General features: G+C 31.2%; 3 protein-coding genes across 3 annotated transcripts; 2 read left to right on the top strand and 1 right to left on the bottom strand.

The window, feature by feature from the left end:
• Nucleotides 1–356: 356 nt before the first annotated feature.
• On the top strand, nt 357–3,116 carry LOC105792728 (uncharacterized). Its single transcript, XM_012621468.2, has 5 exons — nt 357–669; nt 1,204–1,433; nt 1,518–1,598; nt 1,674–2,024; nt 2,856–3,116. The coding sequence occupies exons 1-5, from the start codon at nt 525–527 to the stop codon at nt 2,955–2,957; spliced, it is 909 nt and encodes a 302-aa protein (XP_012476922.1). The 5' UTR covers nt 357–524; the 3' UTR covers nt 2,958–3,116.
• A 3,443-nt stretch (nt 3,117–6,559) lies between these two features.
• On the top strand, nt 6,560–11,684 carry LOC105792726 (serine carboxypeptidase 1). The gene is made up of 14 exons (XM_012621466.2): nt 6,560–6,840; nt 6,950–7,086; nt 8,759–8,835; nt 8,929–9,051; nt 9,146–9,248; nt 9,633–9,670; nt 9,752–9,853; nt 10,014–10,091; nt 10,193–10,441; nt 10,513–10,578; nt 10,673–10,794; nt 10,985–11,098; nt 11,246–11,291; nt 11,366–11,684. The coding sequence occupies exons 1-14, from the start codon at nt 6,701–6,703 to the stop codon at nt 11,447–11,449; spliced, it is 1,479 nt and encodes a 492-aa protein (XP_012476920.1). The 5' UTR covers nt 6,560–6,700; the 3' UTR covers nt 11,450–11,684.
• Nucleotides 11,685–12,208: 524 nt separating this feature from the next.
• LOC105792725 (probable protein phosphatase 2C 33) lies at nt 12,209–16,197 on the bottom strand. Its single transcript, XM_012621465.2, has 5 exons — nt 15,015–16,197; nt 13,670–14,050; nt 13,459–13,576; nt 13,011–13,234; nt 12,209–12,928 (listed from the first exon to the last, which is right to left on the bottom strand). The coding sequence occupies exons 1-5, from the start codon at nt 15,267–15,269 to the stop codon at nt 12,458–12,460; spliced, it is 1,449 nt and encodes a 482-aa protein (XP_012476919.1). The 5' UTR covers nt 15,270–16,197; the 3' UTR covers nt 12,209–12,457.
• Between the last annotated feature and the right edge of the window lie 954 nt (nt 16,198–17,151).

Here is a 17,151-nt window from a genome sequence, read left to right as displayed (position 1 = left end):
TTTTATTGTTGTTGTTATTGTTTGGATATTGTATTTGTTTGTTTATTTTAATGTTCTTTAAATATAAATTTTTAAATTTCTTTTCAATTTGTTGGAAAATATTTATTTTAATATTTTTAATGTATTATATTTTTTTAATTTTTATATAAAAATAAAATAATTTTAATATAAACCGAGCCCTAACTCTAGTTTAACATCTATAATCTAAATTGGATTTTGATAAAAATTTAAGGTCCACCCAACCTATCAAACGGGTTTATAATTTTGTTAAGAACCGACCCGGGTATACTTGGAAGTAGTATGTCTAATTAATATAACTAGAAAATGAAGAATGGGGAAGTAGCATTGGTTGGTAGACGTGTCTGAACTCAAAACGACAGACAATTTTCATCGCACCTTATCCGCAGATTAAAAAAAAACTGAAAAAAATCACAAAATCGAAAAAAAAAAAAAAGGAATCGAAAAAAATATTGAAGCCCCCGAAGCCACTCATTCTTGAAACAGAATGAGAAGAAGACACAGATATGAGTTCTGCTTCCCTTTCCTCCGCTCTCCCGCCCACCGCCTCTGCCTCCGCCGGTTCCCGCCGCAATCCCCACCTCCGGATTCCCAAAACCCTTTTCACTTTTCACCATCCTCATCATCATCACCACCCTTTTCTACTCAGAGGTCTGTGTTTTATTTATTTATTTTAATCTAGAATCCACTTTGTTCTGCGGTCTTCTTCGATTCTTTTATATTACTCGGATTTTTCATGAAATATGTATGTTTTACTGCTTATGTATTACTGTATACTCCGTGTCTTAAACAATGTTTAGTCTTACTTTTTTATTGAAAGGGTTAATATACCATCTGGTACTAAGTTTATCTTCAATGTTCAAGTTGGTACCTGAATTTGGATTCAATGTTCAATTTGGCACCCAGAACAAACGGCATCATTTGCCCCGATGAATTTTTGACAGTGTGCTGTAACAAAAAGAACATAGATACTTAATTGGGACAAAGAAACATGCTTAGGTATCAAATTGAACATTGAAGCCAAACTCAAGTACTTAATTTGGATAAAGAAAAAAACATAAGTATCAAACTGAAAAAACTGAGGTGCCAAATTGAGACAAAAAAAATTTAGGTGTCAAATTGAACAATTCAAGGTGTTTTATGTAGTACAAAAAACATGAATTGATTATTTCCAATGTCTTGCAGTTACAAATGAAACTAGCAGGACTGAAGTGTCTACTACTGATCCTACCAATGAGAGATTGGAAAGCGATAAGATTGTTGATGGGATGGACTTTGGCGAGCTTTGCAACGAGTTCGAATGCATTAGTAGTCCCTTAGTCGAATCAACGGCAAGACAACTCGTACGTGACATCCTAGAGCTCCGAGAAGGGAACCGTGCGCTCGGAACATACGCTGTTTCTGTCAAATACAAGGTTCTTTAAAGCTCGGTTTTGTTCTCCTTGTCGTGTTCAAACATTTACGTTTCATGGAATTCTAATGACACCGTTGTAATGCAGGATCCAGTCCGAAGTTTCACTGGCCGTGAGAAGTATAAGAGACCACTTTGGATAACCGGTGCTTTAGAAAATCCAACTGTGGTTCGTAAACTTTTATGTGTCCTAACATACTATCGGTTTTCAATTACTGATATTTTGTTGCTCGTATTACTACAGAGAGTGCAAGAAATGGTGATGCTATCGACGAGCGTACTTAACATCAAATGGACAATACAAGGAAAACCGAAGTCTTTCGTTGCTGGCATAGGCGGTGATTTGATAATTAGAGTTAATTCGCAGTTCACTTTGAATCAAATTAGTGGGCAGGTGATTGAACATGAAGAGCTGTGGGATTTATCATCTTCATCGATCATTGCTCAGGCATTTTTTTGGACATCCCGTCGTCTCTTTGCCACCGTCGAAGCGGCAAAGGACTTAGCTGATGGAGCCAAAGACTTGTCGACTCGTTTTTCAACTAAGCAAGAGAACACGGAGGTTTACCCGGACCCTTCCGGTGACCCAACTAAGGTGAGTTAAGTTATTGCAGTAAATGCAACCTCCTTTCACCACCTATGTAGAAGGGTGAGTGTCAGATTTTTAACTTTTTCAATAGATTCGGAGAATCATAGTGTCACTCTTATGAATGAAACGTATCATACAAAGGTGCCGGGCATGAGTACTTTATGGAAATGAAGAGTCGAAATAACACCGGCTGTTGACTCGATCCTCATTGTTTGGCCTCAACAGCCTCATGAGGCTTGATTGAGCAGCTACCTCGATGAGTTTTAATCTATATTTATACGGACACTTCATTCTTTTTAAAGTACCTATGCTCGGCAACTATGTTGGACACATATCATACATGAATTATAGGGTATGTTTCTCCAAATATCCGAAAATACGTAAAATTTGGAACTTACCCTTCTCAGACACATCATCATACTCGACACTTTTGACTGTGAAGTTTTATTCAATGTAGTCTAAATCAGATCGGACTAGCCGGTTGGATCTTGACCAATACACCAGCCGAAATAAAGGGATTAGACTGGTTTTATAGCAAACTACTTAGAACTGGGGGTTCAACAGCTACCAGTGAACTGGTTTGAACCGGTTTTCTTACGTAACCCAAATTAATGACCCCACTCGAAAAAAGCCCAACCAGCCCAACCCAATTCCTTAAAACCAACTGCTCTAACCCATCCAAATACTTAAAAGATAATTGATTTTTCAACTGATCAGATCAAAAACCGATGGTCTGTTGAGTTGGATCATCGATCCAATTTCAAAAATATTTGAACATTTAGTGAAGAAGATGTTGTATTTGTGTCTGACATAATTTGTGTGATAATGTGTGAGCAGTTCTTTCAAAGGGACGATGGATTCCAAAGAGATGTATACCAAATTGCATTGTTTCTGGCAGTCCTCTACTTTGTTGTACAGTTTCTAAGGACAACCCTTTAATACCCAAACTAATTTCTTCATTATATATATTTTCATACTTCTACTTATAATTATTGTAAATTTGTAATTTTATACACCAATACTCAGAATTTTTATTTCTTTTTTTTAAATGTATATTCGGAAAAACCCTTATAAAAAAATGTAAGCATATTCTTAGTATTTCTTTGTGTGGACAAAATTTAGGAAAATGAATTTTTTTGTGAAATTCAATGATTATTTATAGACTTTTGACCTTTGAAATGTGTATTTGAAGTTTTAAGGTCAATATGTTTTAGTTTGACTTAACATTTGTTTTTAAATGTGTATTTTACTTTAGCCATTTTTGCATTGGAATAAGGGTTTTTTTTGTTTTTTACATCTAAAGAAATATTTAATCTTTATCTAACTATACAAAAAATTAATGACTATAGATTCAAAAAGGTCGCGTCAAATTAGAAATATAATGATAAATTTAGTCTTTAATAGTTATCTCTTTAATCTTAAAACTTAGTGAAATTGTTCTTTTTAGATGGAAAATTTGAATAGACCTTTGGAGTTGACCATTTGCACACATGTATTTTAATGTTTTTAAAAATCAAGAAATTAAGAAAAAAAAGTTTTAAAAAAATATCTGCATCATCAATTATGTTCGGCTCCCTAAATTCTTCAAATATTTATTTTGGTCCTTAGAATTGATATTTAAAAATACGGTAAATTATGTTTGGCCCTCCAATCTTTTGACTTTCTTTTCAATTTGGCTCCAATTTTTTTAAATGTGGCATTTTTTTCTTAGGGATGACAGAATCCGAACTACTTGATAGATTTTGAACCCACTTACTTAAAAAAGAAACTTTTTTTTCCTTTAAGGGTATTAAGTAATTATGGCAATTATTTAATAACGTTTTAAGTAATTTTAAAGCCAAAATGGTATGTAACTAACCATATAGACCGATATGGTAAAATACCGATAACCATGATAAATTTAAAAAGAAAAAAAAACATTTGTAGTAAAATTTAAAAATTAAAAACAGTCTTCTTTAAAAAATCCAATAAAAAGTAAGATAAATTACACTGTAAATCACTCTAAAATAGCGTTGTTCTTATTTTGATCACTCTAAATTCTTTTGTCAACTTAGTCACTCTGAATTGGTCACTATCGTTAAAAATTCCGTTAGTCCATTAATGGATTGCTGACATGATATTTTTTTACTTTTGACTAACAATTAAGATAATTGTTCGAATTTGTCACTGCCGTTAAAAATTTCGTTAATCCATTAACGGATTGCTAACATGGCATTTTTTTTTACTTTCGACTAAAGCTGGGGATCTCTCTATAATTAGTCTAAAATATTTTTTTTGGTTTTATTTGCAACATAGGAATAAAGTTTGCAAGTTTTCTTTTTTTCTTTTTCTTGTTTGCTTCCTGAGAAAATTTTTCTTGTTTGCTTCCTGAGAAAAGTAAAAGAGAAAAATGAGGATAGTTTTGACTCTTTTAAAACAACCCAACCCAACCCCACTCTCAACCTCAACTTGACATCCTCATCACGTCTTGTTCTAGCCTTGTTGTCTGCCATGGGGTTCTTCTTAGCCATTGGTAATAAGCTCATCAATCTAGTGATTTTTACACAATCAAATGTTTCAGCAACAAGCTCCACCAAAATCAACAATTTTACCATAATCAGAGATTTCGAGACGTCATTGCCGCCATAGAAGAAGAACCTAAACAATTGGTAAATGATTTAGATGATCTCCAACCACATTCTCAACTCTTTTTTTTTTTTAATTTGAAATTTAAAAGGAAATTGACAGAGTTGAAGATAAATTGAGAGACTTTTTCTTTTCTTTTCTTTTTTATTGTTAAAATATTAATCAAAGAAAAATTGAAGTTTTAATATTTTAATTTTTGTTTCCTACGTGTTTAATACTAATACGAGTAACAATGGTCTCGTTTACTAGATGTTGTTCGTGAGAGTGGGGTTGGATTGTTTTAAAAGAGTCAAAATTGTCCTCATTTTTCTTTTTTTTTTTACTTTTATTAGGAAACAAACAGAAGAACAAAAAAAAGCTTACAAACTTTAGTCTTCTATTGCAAATAAAAACAAAAAAAAGTATTTTGAACTACTTATAGATAAGTCCCTAGCTTTAATCAAAATTTAAAAAAAAGCTACATCAGTAATTCATTAAATAAATTAATGAAATTTTATAATAATGATTAATTCAAATAATTATCTTAATTGAAGTGAGTAAATTAAAAAAAGTAAAACGCCCAAATAAAAATAAGAATATTTTAGAATTACCCACAAAATAATTTTCCTTAAAAAGTATCGAAAAAAAAAAAAGAAGAAGAAAAATCCGAAGAAGAAAAACAAAAGAAGAACCCACCTTGAAATTCACGTCCCCCACTGTACACTCATCATTAGCCTTTCATTGCCTCTTCATTAATTTTACCCACTGCTATTTCTGATTCTCTTTTTGTCCTTTTTTCAAAACATTTTATTTAAACCTACAATTAAATCTATTTAAGGACTTTTGTGAATTTTTATTTAGACTTTTAAATTTTTAAAATGAGTTAATTTATTAGGTATTCTTAAATTATGATATTTATTTTAAATTGGTCTTTAAATTTTAAAATGTTTTAATTACATCCTTAAATATATTATATTAATTAAGTCATTTCATTATTTAAACCATTACTATAACTATTAAATGACACATAAAAACTCATGTAACATAATTCAAAACGAAAATTTTAACGAAAATAATAAAAAAATGAACGACAGTTTGTATAAAATTTTCACAATATTTATTTTTCTTTAAAATTTTCATTTTAAATTATGCCACACAAAATCTTATGTACATTTAAAGATTAAATTAAATATTTTAATAACAAAAGATCTTATTGATATAACACTGGTATTTTAATGATGTAATTATAATGTTTAAAAGTTTAAGGACTAGTTTAAAATAAGGATCATAATTTAGGGATGTTTCATACGACCTATAAAATTTAATTATTTTTATTTATTTAAGAAAATAAAATTTTAAAGCCAATTCATAGTCTAAAAGCTACAAAGACTTGGGACAAATTAAACCTTTTTTAATACATGATGTTTGTATATAAACAAATTGACAAATTTCTAATTTTATTTATTCTAAAAAAATGTAATGTTATTTTATATGAAAAGACAAAATTACCCTTAAAATGAACTTTTGGTAAATTCTCGATTAGGATGACACCAACTCAATAAAACACTTAAATATATGATTTAGTTATAATAATTAATTAATATAAAATAATATTTAAAATATGTTAAACTTTCTCACTGAAATATCTTTAAAAATTAAATATATTATTTTAAAATTTTTAATTAAATTGAAAAACGTTATACTTATCGAACTTACAACAACGACGATACAAATTGATTTAATACTCAATCCACAGTTTTATTAAATCCAAAATTTAAAAGATTGTTATTTTATTTTATTTTAATCCTCTATTGTCTCAACTGCCAACCTTTACTTTTTGCTTTTTATGTTTACCAATTTCTTGACTTTTCCCATTTTAATATAATAATAAATTAAAAGCTCCTTTTGTACCCATCATTGAATTCATTTACTCCCATTTTCTTCTTCTTTCTATTTTTCTTTAATTTTATTTTTCCCTATCAAAATCAATCCCCATAATTTCTCTCTGTTCTCTTTATATTTTCTAGTGTATATATTTATGTTCATATAGCTCTATAGCACACAAAGGCCTAGTAGCCATGGATAAAAACATGTATTCTTTCATTTCATTTTGCATGTTATTGCTTTTTAGTACATTCATTGAAGCGGCTCCAAATGATTCTCTTATAACTCACCTACCTGGTTTCAATGGTGATTTTCCATCCAAACACTATTCTGGGTAACGTCCCCCCCCCCCTTCGTTTCATCTCTTATTTACTGTTTTACAGCGGTTAATCACCGACGGCGAGAATTAAAATCGTAAAATAATGATCGTAAGGTGTTTGTAGATATGTGAGAATAGGGGAGAAGAATCTCTTCTATTACCTTGTAGTTTCAGAAAGAAACCCAGGGAAGGATCCAGTTGTGTTGTGGCTAAATGGTGGACCAGGTTGTTCTAGCTTTGATGGATTTGTTTATGAACATGGTACTTTCCTTTAGCCCCCACTCCTTTCTTTCTCTTTTTTTTTTTAACTTATATTTTCGACTTGATGCGTTTTAAATGAATCGAATTTACTCTTCATACATGTATGAATGTTACAGAAGACCATAATTACGTACATATTTTTTAAGATAAAGACTAAATATAAATATGTTGCTTTTTTATTCTTAATATACTATTAACCTTTTTAATTAAATTAAGATTGAAAATGTCAAATTTAATAAAAAATTTAAAATCTAAAAATTAAATTTACGAAAACATAATTTTGGAATAATTTAAAGAAACAAAAACATTTCAAAAACATCCTTTTCTTATCTTAACCCCCAAAAGAATGTAGGAATCATTTTCATAAATCGGAAAAATGCAAGGGCTGACTTCACAATATTTATATTTATATTTATATACTAAACTGTCTTTTAATGTAGATATTTTGTAATAAAGACAAAATTATAATTCTCAGATATTTCATGAGATAATTTGTACCATTAATATGTGGTACTGGTCTTTGTTACAAGTAGCTAATTAAGTCTTCTTCTTTTCTTTTTCTTTTTTTTAAAAAATCTAATTATTGCATAAATTAAGGCTAGAAAATATTGTATATATATATATATATATATATATATATTGAAAGAAAATAAATAACCACAAATCTATATGTAGATAAGCAGATGTGTGTGGTTTTCAGTTCACAGTGATGCAAAAATTGGTTGCTTTCGATCTGTCGTAAAATAGTTTTCTATAATTTTATCAAATTAGGACAGCTAGCTTTTTGCTGTTCTTTTATATGTATAGAAAGCTATGTATCATACGCCATTAATTCCTCAGTTTCTAAAAGAATTATATGAACCCATCAATCAAGCTATATCATCTCGCAATTAATTCGATTCGCAGCCGAGACAAGGGTGTTGAATATGAATATATGTATTTATTATGAAAATATTTTAACTGGACATCAAAATATTTGAATTGATTTCCGAGTGAATCATTTGAAATCGATTAAAAAAACGAGAAATTAAAATAAAAAAATTTAAAGGTTGAATTAATTTTTATTATTTATTTAATTATTATTGGGCTCGTGGTTTTGTATGAAAATGAGTTAAATTATTAATATTAACACCTACTGAATAAAGGGTATATGTTAGATAATCTATAAATCTTGTTTTTTGGTACAATACAATTAGAGAGTTAATACTCAGGACATACTTGTATATGATTAAAAAGAATTTGCTCAAGGTCTAGCTCGTTTAGAAAATAGGCCTTATTTTTGTGCAAACGAACCTTCGGGTTTGGGTAGATGACCCAACCCATGATCAGTTTTATTCATACCACACATGCATACGCTGAGTCCAAAAAGAGTTATCCAAATAAAGACTTATCACTTATTCCCTGAATACTTAAACCCTGATAAGAAACTTCATATAAACTACAAGTTAATAGAGTCGGTAAATATCACATGTATATATATACGAATTTTTTTAAAGGACAATAACCATGTTTGAATATATATTAAACAGACAAATACATAAGAAAAAAAGAAGTGAAAAGTCCAAATAATATAGATTATAATTTCTTTATTGGTTTAATATGTGTGATTTTTTTAAATTTACTATAATAATTTTCTTTCATACTCATAAAAAAGGGGATATTTTCATTGCAGGTCCTTTTAATTTTCAAGAGGGAAGCCCGAAAGGAAGCCTTCCCACATTACATCTCAATCCGTACAGTTGGTCTAAGGTTCAATCACTACATGCACACCCCTTTAAACCAAAGTACTAAATCTTAGTATTTTTAATCTTTTGTTAACTATATTTTTACCATTTTTTTCAGGTCTCAAATATTATTTACCTAGACTCACCGGCCGGTGTCGGGTTCTCTTATTCTTGGAATATAAGCGAGTACATAACCGGAGACCATAAAACCGCAACCGATACACATGCCTTCCTCCTCAAGGTACTTAAATCCGATTTTATCATCCTGCTGCAACCGTTATTTGAATCCTTAACGTATGGTGATTAATTATCGAGGAATTAAAATTTTCATACAGTGGTTTGGTCTCTATCCGGAGTTTGTTAGCAATCCCTTCTATATTGCCGGAGAGTCTTATGCCGGAATCTATGTGCCCACTCTTTCTTCCGAAGTAGTGAAAGGTAATCTCCTTTTTGGTGATAGTCAAGGGTGGAACATCAATGGACTCAAAACTAACCTTGGTCCCTCCAAAATTTTGGAAAATTTTCATTACACCTTTCAAAATTTTTGAAAATTTTAATTAGCTCCCCTCGAAATTTTTAAATATTCTAATTAAACCTTCCAAAAGTTTTAATTAGACCCTCCAACATTTTTAAAAATTCTCATTAATCCTCTCAAAATTTTAACTAAACCGTCCAAATTTTAATTAAATCCTTAATTTTTTTTTTGAAAATTTTATTTAGACTCCTGCAAATATTATCTGCACTTTATGCCACTAGGGATAGTCCATGTACGGCAATATTAAACCTTGATTAGTATGATAATAATTTACCTTGTGGTTTTAGGGATCAAAGTTGGTGCAAAGCCCACAATAAATTTCAAGGTATATATTGCAATAATTCTATCAAATTACAACTTTTTTTAACAAAAAAAAAGGCTTTAAAATAGGAATTTGTAAATGCAGGGTTACATGGTGGGAAATGGGGTCTGTGACCCTGTTTTTGATGGCAATGCTCTAGTCCCCTTTACACATGGGATGGCCCTTATTTCAGATGATATTTTTCAGGTACCAAAAGTTATATTTGATGTACTGATAATATATAATTCTATTATCGATTTTATATTTGAGTTAAAAAAAAATTTATTATCGATTAATATTATGATGAATAATCTAAGTCTATTGCGAATAATTTAACACTGATACGATGCATAATAACTATTTGCAGGGAGTTGAATCTAGTTGTGGGAAAAATTATTCAAACCCTTCTAAGATTTGTGACGAAAATATAGAAAAAGTTTACGAGGTTAGGAATATATACCAATTTTAAGTTGTATTTGTTTTTTCAAAAGTTTACTATCAAATGATGTCGCATCGTTGAAAATTTAAGTATGCAACACTTTTCAGGCAATTTCCGACCTAAACATTTATGACATCCTTGAACCTTGCTACCATGATCCTACTTCACAACTAGGCTCAAAAGGAAACAAAAGCTTGCCAGTTAGCTTCCAACAATTAGGGGCTACATCGAAGCCTCTTCCGGTGAGGACTCGGATTTTCGGTCGTGCTTGGCCGTTTCGAGCACCGGTTAAGGATGGTATCGTCCCTTTATGGCCTGAACTAGCGCAAACGAACAGCCGCGATGTCCCCTGTTTCGTAAGTTATATCATTGGATTAATTAGTCATTATTTATGATATATAGTGATACTTTCTTTTCGTATTTGTAGAATGATGAAGTTGCGACGCTATGGTTGAATGATGCAAAAGTTAGGCAAGCTATTCATGCCCAACCGGTAAGCTATTAAGGATTTAAATTACGGCCGTAATGTAAAAATACAATCTTAAATTTGCGAATTCGATTCATTTCACCATCGATACTCATTACAGGAAACTGTATCTGGGACTTGGGAGTTATGTACCGATAGAATAAGCTATTACCATGATGCTGGGAGTATGATTCCGTACCATAAAACCCTAACACTCCAAGGTTATCGAGCACTCATTTACAGGTATTTCACTATTAAACCATATCCGGTTTTGCCCACTTTAGTTCTTGAACTATCACTTTTGCCTTGGAGATCAATAATTTTTTGAGTAAAAGGATAAGGATACAAAAATGATAGTTTAGGTACCAAAATGAAGAAGAAAGTATAATTTAAGGGCCCAATAGTGCATTAACCCTTTAAGTTTTAATCGCAGTGGAGACCATGATATGTGTGTGCCATACACTGGAACCCAAGCCTGGACCAGGTCACTCGGATATAAGACTATTATTCCATGGAGATCATGGATGTCTAATGGCCAAGTTTCTGGGTAATTTCTCTTTTAATCTACATTTATACATATATAGCTTTTTAGTCCCTTGATGAAATGGTACAATTTCCTTTTTAATCCCTTGATAAAATTAATATTTGTATTCACCAAGGAGCTAAACATTGTCTATTGTTTTATGTCCTGCAGGTACATGCAAGGATATGACCATGACATTACCTTTCTAACCATCAAGGTTCGGAAATATTTTACTGAATTTAAATTCATTTGGAAAAATGAGATGTGAAAGGAAGGGTGTTAAATGTGCAGGGAGCAGGGCATACAGTGCCGGAATACAAGCCAATGGAAGCATTAGACTTTTATAGCCGATGGTTGGATGATAAACCAATATGAGGATGAAATTGAAGAAAAGATAGCACTTCTTTCCCCCCATTTTTCTAATTAAAATCAATGAAATAATATCATTGGGGATCATTTACTTTTTACTCTCTGCTTTAATCAAGTTAATTTAGAACACAATTTTTAATTAGGAGCCCAAGGTAATTTGGTAAATTCTTCAAACTTTGTAGACCCATATTTTAACCGAATTAAGATTATTTGAGTAAGAGTTTGATCGCTGATTAGTCAATTATTTTGAGTTAAATTTAAAGCAGTTTAAATTCGTTGACAATACATTAACTAATGGTATTATAAAAACAATTAAAGAACAAATTAAAGTGCAGCATAAGGACCAAAACTGAAATTTGATCATTATTATAGAATCTCAAAGATTAACCATCCTCTTATAGTTTCAAAATTAAAAAGATGTCAAAAGCTAAAAACAGTTTAAATAAAAATTCAGTCCCTCTACTTTTATTTATGAAATTTATTTTTTAACTTTTAAAATTTATGAAATTTATTTTTTAACTTTTAAAATTTAAAATTTAAGTCTGACAGTTAACATTGTTAATTTTTTTATTAAATTTATTGTTGTAACATTTTTAAATTAAAAAAAACCTCACTTTATAATCATGCAATTAAAAAATGACTTTGTAGTTTCATAGCTTAACCTGAATTTTGAAATGTGAATGTAAAATGACTAAATTCCACGAAATAGGAAGGACTTGTGGCACATTTAAACCCTCAAAAAATAAAGCAAAAAACAAAAGAACAGGATGGAATATCATCTCAATTTAAACCCTAAAGAAGCTTTCATTGTCAACAAATTTATTACCAGCATATGAAGTTACCAACAAATCACACATGAACCTTGAAATGATAAAAATAATAAAAATTAAGGGGGAAAAGATAAAATATAAGATAGAGCTGGATTTACAAAAATTTCCAATTCTACCCACACTAAAATGCATGGAAAAAAAAAGTTACAAAAATTTTAATCCAAGGGAAAAGCAAGGTACCTTTTTACTTCCCAGCCTTCTCCTTTTCCGGAATAAACCTCGGGAGATTAACGAGCGTATTGACACGAGACACCCCTTCGAGGGCAGACCAATTTATTCCCATGTCCGAATTCATATCCTCCAGCTTTGAGGGATCTTCGTTCCCTTCTAGGGATGTTTCTTCTTCTGTTCTGGTGATCCCGGACTGGTTGAGAGGGGTCAATACATCGAGATTATTGTTTTCCTCGATGTCATTGTCGAGTTGGTCCTTCGAAGTTGGCTGCACTTCGGTATTGCCGTTAGAAGCGGTCGACAAATGGTTCGAATTAGAATCGAGGAAGAGGCAAACAACAGCACAATCATCGACTTTTGAAGTTGGGTATTTATATCTCCAAGCTCGGATTGCTACCTCAACTAATGCTCGAGCCGCAGAGGAACGAGCTGGGGCAGATCCTATAATCTCCACTGCTTCTTCATTTGAAAGGACATCCCATATCTGCAAAATATTGAAGTGAACCATTAGAAATCAAGACACGGACCGAATGACATTTGAAATCTTGAAAAAGAATTCTTGTTACCCCATCTGTAGCCAAGACAACAAATTCGTCATTTTCCGTTAAGTGCCGAAAAGTTATTTCGGGCACCGAGATCAGGCCAAAATCCTTTAGGCAAAAATCTCCGAAAGCCCGAGCCATGGCAAGGCCAGGTGAATCATTGTTTGGTAGCCAAACTCGGGTAACCTCAGGTTCATCACGAAGAGCAAATACACGACCTTTACATCTTCGAATCCTCTCTGCTTCCGCTGTAAAGAGGTAAAAAAAAGAATATTCAGCACGAGCTTGACATTACAAGTTATACAAGATGCGTTGGCATGAGAAATGCTATGGAGAGCATGACACAATTCTATTACACGTGCAGATACGCAAAAGTTCCAAAAAGAGAATCGCTATTGGTTTTATATAATATGAAACACGAATGCAGTTGCTAATAGCGTGCACTTACATATAACTAACTCGAAAAACATACCGGGAAGATTCGGTTTGAGATCGACAGTTAACTGAACTGCAGTAAGCATATTGTTTTTGTCCCTCGTACCCAACACAGCTCTGGAGTCCCCAAGATTTCCAATGACAAGATATGGACCCTATACAAAAAGCCAAGACAATTATGATTTAACTTCAAAACACATCGTAACATGATTTTCCGAATAAAGCTTTTAAAAGTTGCAGCTCCATACCTGCTTGACTAAAGTTACAGCCGTTGTCCCACTGCAGAAGCTATCAATACTTGGGTGCACCCTAAGTTCCCTGTCCATCGCTTTGAAAGCCTTAAGAAAAGACTCTTTAAGGGTCTCGAAGATATCGGGGTGCTTTTCTGATTCCAGAAAATCTATGGAAGGCCTAGATTCCTTGTCTACTGATAAAAGAGACATATTTTCAGAGGTCATGCTTCCTAAACTGAAGTCTCTAAAAACATCCTCACTGGATACATTAGCTTCCCAATGAGCACTCAGCTTTAACGGAAGATGGTCTCTCACCCTCTTTGCTACCAAATGACCGTACGGACCGTGCCCGTCAAAAATACCACAGAATACCGTATCTGTTCTCGAACCGAAATTCTGGGAAACAACAGCCATTGGTAAATGAGAAACGGAACATTATAATGGTAAATTTATACCTTGTAGCCCCTTCAAAATATAAAGATTACAAGTTAGTACAATGATAAATTTGCATTCATCTCTGCCCCCCTTAAAGCAATTTTCTGGCTTCACCCTTGGTTCTTCCTCTCTCTCACACGAGATTTCCATCATTAAAATAAAGACAAAAGTGTCGCAAAACCAACAAAGAACCTAAAAGACTACATAAACAAATTAAAAGAAAAAAGAGGAATCATAAATTAACATTAAAAGATATCAACAATTTTGTATTATAACTCCAAGAACAAGTATAAAGATCAATTGCTTGCTTTCAAAGCCATACAAGAAAACATCACACATAAAGTCAAATATTTATCAAATGGCCATTGTTTTGATAGAAACAAGTTAAATATTAAAAAATACCAACAAATTATATTATAAGATATATAATTGCTTGCTTCCAAAGCTATATACAGGAGGAAACATCATACACAAAGCCAACCATATATCAAATGACCATTGCTTGATAGGAACAAAGATTTTAATTAAGAAAAACAAGTTAAAACATTAAAGGATACCAACAAATTATATTACAACATCATGGGGATAGCAAGCAGTTCATTCATATAAGAACAATTATAAGATAAAATTGCTTGATTTCAAAGCTATATATACAAGTAAACATCATACATAACCATATATACCAAACGATCATTGCTAAACAAGATTTTTAATGCAAAAAAACCAAGTTAAAACATTAAAAGATACCAACACCATGGGGTTGGCAAGTAGTTCATTCATACAAGAAGAGATATAAGATAAAATTGCTTGATTTTAAAGCTATATAGATAAGGAAACATCATACATAAAACCAACCATATAAATCAAATGTTCATTTCTAAACAAGATCTTAATGCAAAAATGGGATTAAAACAATGAGCTATACCTCCCAAACAATCATGGCATCTTGGTTGGTTCCTTTCTTGCCCTGTTGAGTAAAGAGTGAAGCAACATCAGTGGACCCATTCAAGAAAAACCTCCCTGGAATCCTATGCAACGCTTCGTCCTTACGGTATTCGAAGGAAGAGCCTCGAGAACCGAGTCTCTTCCTCGAGTTCCTCTTCTTCATGTTCGCCAAATGTGGAGATAGAGGCGAACCAGGGAGAGGGCTCCTGCTTTCAGCAGAAAAGCAGGACCCCATTCTGAGGGCCCTGATAATGCTTAATATGCAATCCAGACCAGCCACACAGTAATAACCCCTGTTTCTTTTGATGGATCCGTCACTAATTGTTCAAACAAACACCCCCTTTTCTTATTTTTCTAGCTAATGTTCAATTTCTGTTACATACTTTTTTTTTTCAATTCAATGATTGATAGTATACCTTGAATTTGTTCTTCAAACACCTTAAAATTCTAAATCTTAAAGCAAACCCTATTGAAATCACAGCTAAATAAACATACCCTGTTTGAGTTTTTTTTCCCCTTCAAATCACTAAAATAATGATCTTATACTACAATTTCCAGATACCCTTTTTCTTGTTTCAATCTAAATGATCACATCAATCAACAAATTCAATCTCATAAAGTGGTTTTTCCCAATAAAAAACAAAACAAAAAAAAAATCTCAGAATCGGCCAAAAGATAAAAAGAAACAAATAAAGATTGATGACTGAAAAACTTTATAATTTGCAAAAAAGGAGAAGAAAAAAGGAATCTTAAATTTGGGTTTTTTTTCCTATCTTAATCAGAAAACAAATAATTTAAAACCAAAAAAAAACTCATAAATTTGTCAATTTACTAATTATTAAAAAAGAATTGAGAAAGGTGCTGATAATTTCCTCCATAAACTACCCAAAAGAGATCAAACCTTTTTTCCCAGAAAATCAACAGAAAAGCTAATCAAAATCCATGGACAAAGATCAGCTGAAAAAAACCCAAAAAAAAGGGGGCTAAGACAAAGAATGGGAAAGGAAAAGAAGAGAGAAAAAGAAGGGGGAGTGAAAAAGGGTAGAGAGAGAAAGTTGGGGTTTTAGAGAGAGAAAGAAGAACATGGCATTGAAAGGGGAACAGCAAAGAAAGAACAAGGCAAAGGCAGCAGGTACTAATCACAGAGAAAAAACCGCAACTACCAACAAAACCAACTTGGCCCCAGTCCTTCTTTAAATGTAAAAATTAAATAAGGAAAATTTATCTAATCCATTGATTTCTATTTTTTAAAATAATAATAAATTAATTTTTAAAATATAAAAAATAAATATAATTATACCGGAGTAATGATAAATTTAACCCTTGATATTTATATTTTGCATCAATTTGCCCCTTATTCTTTTTTTAAGCTAAATTTTGTACTCAACCTTTAAATAAGAGTCAAACCATCAATATTTTAAAAAGAGTCGAATTAATTTTTAACTGGAAATACTAAATAAAATGTTAATTTTTAAACATGACAATCGCGTGGCAATCTACATGTACTTTGTACTATTTTTGAATTTTAATGAACTTTTATATTTTTATATTTTTTAATATTTTATAATATTCAAGTTATTTATTGATATGGCATATAAAATAAATAATATCAAGTTAGCATAAAGTGCACATGGATTGCTACACGGATTACAACACCGACATCGTTAAAAGATTAACATTTAATTCAATATTTCTATTTTTATAAATGATTTGACTTTTTTAAGTTAATAATTAAATTTAGCTAAAAATATTAATATTCAAATTGACAAAATATATAAACGTTGAGAACTAGATTTGAAATTATGCTTAATTATCTTTAATAATTATTTATTTATTTTAAATATTTTACATTATATTTTAGATTTTTTTATTTTTAGAGCTGATTTAAAAATAAAGTGCAATCGGAAACGCTATTATATAATTTCTATTAAATTTAAATATGTATTATCAACTAGGCTTTAGTATTTTAAAGCTAGAATTTTGAAAATTATAATGTAACACATTCAAATTTAAAGGAAATTAGTTAATAGAATTATCAATTACATTTTAGCTTTCAAATTCGATAAGTAGAGAGATTAAATTTCAAAAAGTAAAAGAAATATGATTAAATTTTAAAA

Source organism: Gossypium raimondii, chromosome 8 (assembly GCF_025698545.1).
Source record: "Gossypium raimondii isolate GPD5lz chromosome 8, ASM2569854v1, whole genome shotgun sequence".
Classification (NCBI taxonomy): Eukaryota; Viridiplantae; Streptophyta; class Magnoliopsida; order Malvales; family Malvaceae; genus Gossypium; species Gossypium raimondii.
Note: the sequence above shows the minus strand (reverse complement) of the source record. Positions and strands in the feature narration are given on the sequence as shown.

Excerpts from the sequence above, each read along its gene's own strand:
- LOC105792728 (XM_012621468.2), top strand. The coding sequence starts at position 525 with ATGAGTTCTGCTTCCCTTTCCTCCGCTCTCCCGCCCACCGCCTCTGCC. Across the intron at positions 670-1,203 it reads CCACCCTTTTCTACTCAGAG|TTACAAATGAAACTAGCAGG; the intron begins GTCTGTGTTTTA and ends AATGTCTTGCAG. Across the intron at positions 2,025-2,855 it reads CTTCCGGTGACCCAACTAAG|TTCTTTCAAAGGGACGATGG; the intron begins GTGAGTTAAGTT and ends ATGTGTGAGCAG.
- LOC105792726 (XM_012621466.2), top strand. The coding sequence starts at position 6,701 with ATGGATAAAAACATGTATTCTTTCATTTCATTTTGCATGTTATTGCTT. Across the intron at positions 9,854-10,013 it reads TTTCAGATGATATTTTTCAG|GGAGTTGAATCTAGTTGTGG; the intron begins GTACCAAAAGTT and ends AACTATTTGCAG. Across the intron at positions 11,292-11,365 it reads TTACCTTTCTAACCATCAAG|GGAGCAGGGCATACAGTGCC; the intron begins GTTCGGAAATAT and ends TTAAATGTGCAG.
- LOC105792725 (XM_012621465.2), bottom strand. The coding sequence starts at position 15,269 with ATGGGGTCCTGCTTTTCTGCTGAAAGCAGGAGCCCTCTCCCTGGTTCG. Across the intron at positions 13,577-13,669 it reads CTGTAACTTTAGTCAAGCAG|GGTCCATATCTTGTCATTGG; the intron begins GTATGGAGCTGC and ends CTTTTTGTATAG. Across the intron at positions 12,929-13,010 it reads TTGTCTTGGCTACAGATGGG|ATATGGGATGTCCTTTCAAA; the intron begins GTAACAAGAATT and ends AATATTTTGCAG.